At 39.7% G+C, this 5054-nt stretch overlaps 1 protein-coding gene across 7 annotated transcripts in view; it reads left to right on the top strand.

The window, feature by feature from the left end:
• The window catches only part of SPATA6 (spermatogenesis associated 6), a 70372-nt gene that overhangs the window by 56127 nt on the left and 9191 nt on the right, over positions 1 to 5054 (top strand). For all 7 annotated transcript variants that reach the window (XM_019501339.1, XM_019501337.1, XM_019501336.1 and 4 more), the window contains one exon: positions 3967 to 4066. In XM_019501339.1, coding sequence (XP_019356884.1) covers positions 3967 to 4066 — 100 coding nt within the window. The remainder of the gene's footprint in view (positions 1 to 3966; positions 4067 to 5054) is intronic.

Genomic DNA, 5054 nt, shown 5'->3' on the forward strand with positions numbered 1-5054 from the left:
AACTTTCAGCCAGGTTTATCTTAAACAATTATCAGCCATCTTTTTCCACGACAGAGCAGCTGAATCCCAAAGTGTATTTATAAACATAAGATCAGCAATAGGGCTTTGAAAGCCAACACATGCTTTTCAGAAGCTATTTCCTGTTTCAAAAAAGCAGACATTGTAGATGATGGCAACGTGTTCCAACCTCTTTCTAGCATCAATAACATGCAAATACGAAGAATTGCAGGAGCTGTATAAATGAGACAAAGGGCTACTCTTCCGAGAGTTTACATTTCATTTGTGCAAATGGAAAATGGCACACTTGAATTGCTAGCAAAATACACAATTTACATGCACACAATTCAGCAGTTGTTCCCTTAATGCAAGGCTTTGTAAATGATAAGAAGCTTAAAGATCACCATACCCACACTGCCCTTCTGTATTGTTTCACTTCTGCCTCATCTGGTTCACTTTACATTGACCATTTCAGTGGAGCTACAGGTGTCTAGCAATTTGTTTGACAACAATAAATTGTAGCACAGTACATCACTTACTCTATAAAGGAAATAGAGCCTCCACTGGCTCACTCAATTTTTGTAGACCTCTATCCATTATTACAACGGTTTGCTGACTTTTCTTGTAAGAAAGAGTAAACTCTTTTGCTACCTAAGTTTTCTGTGTTCAAACCTGCAGAAGAATGGAATAAAATGAGCTGCTACTACCCACTGCTGGGTTCTAAATTAACTATAACAATTCAAGAAAGTGACACTGGTGCTGTTGTATCCAGCATAATGAAAACCACAGTTGGATGCATCAGGATGGTCAAAAAGCAAAAGCAAAAAAAAAAAAAAAAGTTAAACTATGTGAAAGTTGAGCTACTGAAAATATGTCACTATAAAAAAAATCAGTGATGACCTTCAGTTGAAATACTGTCAGTCTTGAGCCCCCCTCTTTCAATGCAAAGGTAGGTGGAGGGTGTCAGAACTGGATAACAAAATCAGTGATTAGATGGGCCGAAATATTCTGTGGAAGGATAGACTGAAAAGATTGGGACAGTTCAGAAAAGAAAGTTTACGGTGATATAACAAAGCAAATAATTTTAGAACAGGTAAATTACATTCAGGGATAGGAGGAAAGGACAGTAGCCCTGCCCTGAGAAATAACGGTATAACATACCTGTTGTTGAAGTTTCTTAATTAGAAGTTTATTGTTCTCTGAGACATGAGTGTATTTCATGCCGGAGGCTTTACGTATTCCAAAAATCCTATCTACCCATCATCAATTCTAGTTCACCTACTTGCAAAGGCTTTGTGAGGAACAAAAGAGTAGTCATTTTTTCCTTTTATCTGTCTTGCAACTAAGACTAGTCAATCCAAAATAATAGGCGGTGCTAACAGCTGTGCCTACAATTATCGAGGGTATCTGATACTTTCCTTTATAACATTGTTTTTTTTTTTCTTGCTTGTAACTTCACAAGGTACACATTTTGGGATGAAATTTGTCATGCTGAATGTCTGCTTCCGACTGACTGAAATTTCAGCCCAGCTAATTCAGCTCTTTAGAAAAAATGAAAAATACGGGGTGGTAACAGTTGTTTGTTTCCTGCCCCTATAAAAAATGATGGCAAGTTTTCTTTTCCTTAAAAATCTCTAGTGCCTCCATTCTTTGGAGCAGGGTTTTGAATTTTGGCAGGGCAGATCAGGAGTGTGACATGTGCTGTCCCTAAGATCACCTGCCAAATTTGGCCATATTTAGTTTTTGTTTTTTTTTTAAATGACACTGCACATGCTCAGCGACGTCTAATATTTGTAGCAGCTAAAATCTGAAGATGTATATCCCCAGTGAGAATGCACCTTTCCCTCTCAGATTTTAGTGCTGATCAGACCACTCATTTACCATTTATGGGGAGAAGAGCAACACTTCCAGACTCCCCATCATGGTAGTCCCCCAGTTTCTCCAGGCTGGAGGTAAAACCATGCATAGGATCTGAGAGCAGGGAGCCGATCCTTTGTGACACTCTTCCTCCTAATCCATCTTCTGGGAGCCATGGAGCCTAGAAGAAAAAGCTGTCTGATTGAAATGCAGAGGACAAAAGCTAGGAGAAGGAAAGAAGTAGGTTAAGATGAGTGAGACTGGGGTTGGAGGTGAGAGAAGAGGCTAGGGCTGAGTGGGAGGGAAGACTGTGGCTGGAAATGGAGTTGGAGCTGAGAACCAGGCGGCCGTAGGTAAGGATCATTGAGATTAAATGATGACCCAGGGGAAGGTGGATTGAGAAGGGCCTGGTAAACAGATTGGGACTAGGAATTGGTGTTTGCGGGGTGGAGAAGCTTCGTTTCTGACAGGAGTGAAGGTTACAGGGAGAGAACTGAGAGTGGGTAGGCAGAGAGACTAGGACAAAGGATCAGGAATGATGGAGACAGGTTGGATGAGGTGTCAGCATTGGGGATGCTTTTTTAAAAGCCTGAGTTACCACTCTCAAATGGCTTATGCCTCTCTGAACTGGTTAGTCTCAAAGGGCCTAGTTACATGGTAATTTTGGGTGGCTCGTGGACCTCTTAACCCCTGGACTGTCTGCACATTACCACCTTAAAGTAGTTTTAAGCACTCATTATGTGGCTTAAAGTTACGCCACTCCAGGGCAGATTTATCTTGCGCACAAGCCAGCTCCTGATCAATTAAGATATGGCCACTCCCCAGATGTGCCACCCGAATTGAAGTCCTCTGGTATCCCAGGATCTCTCATGCCACCACCTGTAGAGCAGGGATAGAAGACCGTTCTGGCTCGCCAACACCCTAGCGGCAACTCATAACTACGCCTCCTAGTCCTTCCCCAGCTCGCCAGGCCTCTAGTGGCAACTCATCTGTGCAAATGGGGGACAGTCAAAAGGTTTCTAGACTCTGGGTGTGACTACTCCAGACTCCAAGCTAACACTAACACCAACATTTGTGTGGCTCACAGCGTAAGGTGTAACAAGGCCCTGAGGTATCATCCTGCCCTACTGACTTCAAATTAACATGGCTACCTCTCTCAAACAGGGGGTGTTAGAACTATATTACAAACACATTACATTTTGCAAGATAAGTATCAAAGCCAGGCTATGGGAGAAGGAAGGTTATTTGTGTAATCTTAACTTGGCCCCTTTTCCTACAATACAGTTGCTGCCTGCAACTTTAATACATTCTTTAATGCAATTTTGCACATGGTAAAATGAGTAGGTAAGCAACAGAGAATAAATGAGTAAAATCTCAAAATCTTATTTGCCTCCCTTCATGATCTGAGCATAACTATTAATATGAAAAGTTAACTGCCAACTTCTGAATGCATGGCAAAAAGATAAAATTGTAATCTCATTTTTAATTACCTTTTTGAGTAAACTGGAGCAAATGTGCTGCATGTCATGAAAGAATGCAATCCCAACAGTTGCATTTGTGTTAACAAATGGGCAATTTAAAAAACAAATCAGAGAATAAACACTGCTGTACAGTGCAGTATGTGATCTTGCAGTTTCATACACTATTTTGTAACCTCTATAGATTATTTTAATTTGCATAAATTGGGGTTTATTCACCTGTTGAGCCCTTCCTGTGGAAAAGACTTCATGTGTGCAGTGCCTCATTTAAGAAGACAAAATGAAATGCCATTTTTGAGGATGGAATAATTGCATAGGATTCATATTCCACAGGGATAATACAAGTTTTGCATATAAAATGGTACAGTAACAGAGCAACACAGAGCAAACACTGATAACTTGTGTGTGCACCATTTGAGTTATGCATATCTGTTCATCATTTTCCCCTTTGAAATGTTTCCTTGGCCAAATCACAAAGGAAAAAGAGACCTAGGTATCTTGACCTTTCATAGGCCCTAAATAAAAGGGAAATAAAGTGGATTTCCTGCCTTAAAAAACTTCAGAACAAAAAGTCTGCTCCTTTTTAATAGAGAGATATTTTTATTTGTTTCTTTCTTTTCCCTTCCTCCTACAGATTTAACTCTGACTGGTCTACACCTGCAAATGGAGAAGAGATCCATAAAAGAGTGAAAAATATTTTAAGAACACACAGTGCTAGGCAAAAGCTGACTTTTGTAAGTTTTTTAATATCCCAAACTAAAAACCTCCCCTTTCCCCATGTCCCACAAAACATATCTATTTCTTTTATGTAGACTCTGAAACTTGATTCTGCACACAGTTGAACAATGTCACCTGCAACGAATTAAGTGTTGTATGCATCCTTGGTGGACAGGTGGTATGGGTAGTATTCTCATGCAGCATCAAGGGGTGGTTAATCTTTACATTTGTCTCCTGTCTCCAATTTAAGGAAAAAAGCCTCATAGAAAAGTGTTATGTGGCTACAGAAAGTTAAAGGCTTAACTTCTGAGTAGCTTTATCTCAGCAGCTGGTTCTGTCCAGCTGTTAATATTATTTCTCAAATGCACACTTTTTTGTTAATTACCTGGCTTCTGTGAATAGTGGCAGAAGAAAGAACTCTATCAAATTAAATCATGCCCTGGATCAGACTGTTACATCCTTCTGCCTGTTTGAACTTCAGAGTGTTTGCAGTCAGATAAATGACCTCATTCTCTTCCTGTGTGTCCGAGTCCTTCAAATGTAGGCCAATAATTCTTTTTTAAAAGTTAAGCTTCCAAGTCCATTAAAGTGATTCTGCTCTGGAGAGTGACTTTGTAAAATTGGCATCAAGAGGTTCCATACTTGTGTGTCACTGTCTCCAGGAGTCGGTACATTTAGAAGTAAAAATTTTATTCTAACTCAACCCAGAATCTGAGCATCAGTCTGGGCTCACCTGGAATGTGCTTCCTCAACACAAATTCTGTTGCTGAAACTTGATTAACAAATCAGTTATATCAGACTAGAGTCCATGGTTATGCTATCTTTTTAGAACGATTAGGATTAAAATGTAGTCAAACACTTTAATTGGAGAAATGAGTATATTCATGAATTGTGATGATGCTTATTTGCCTGTAGTAAGTGTGTGAGAATGTGTGTGTGTGTGCACGCATGCCGTTTAAATCCATAGAACTCAAAAGACTTAATAAAAGAACTAATGATAAAATG

The sequence above is a fragment of the Gavialis gangeticus genome, unplaced genomic scaffold, assembly GCF_001723915.1.
Source record: "Gavialis gangeticus isolate Ggan-Ray unplaced genomic scaffold, GavGan_comp1, whole genome shotgun sequence".
Taxonomy (NCBI): domain Eukaryota; kingdom Metazoa; phylum Chordata; order Crocodylia; family Gavialidae; genus Gavialis; species Gavialis gangeticus.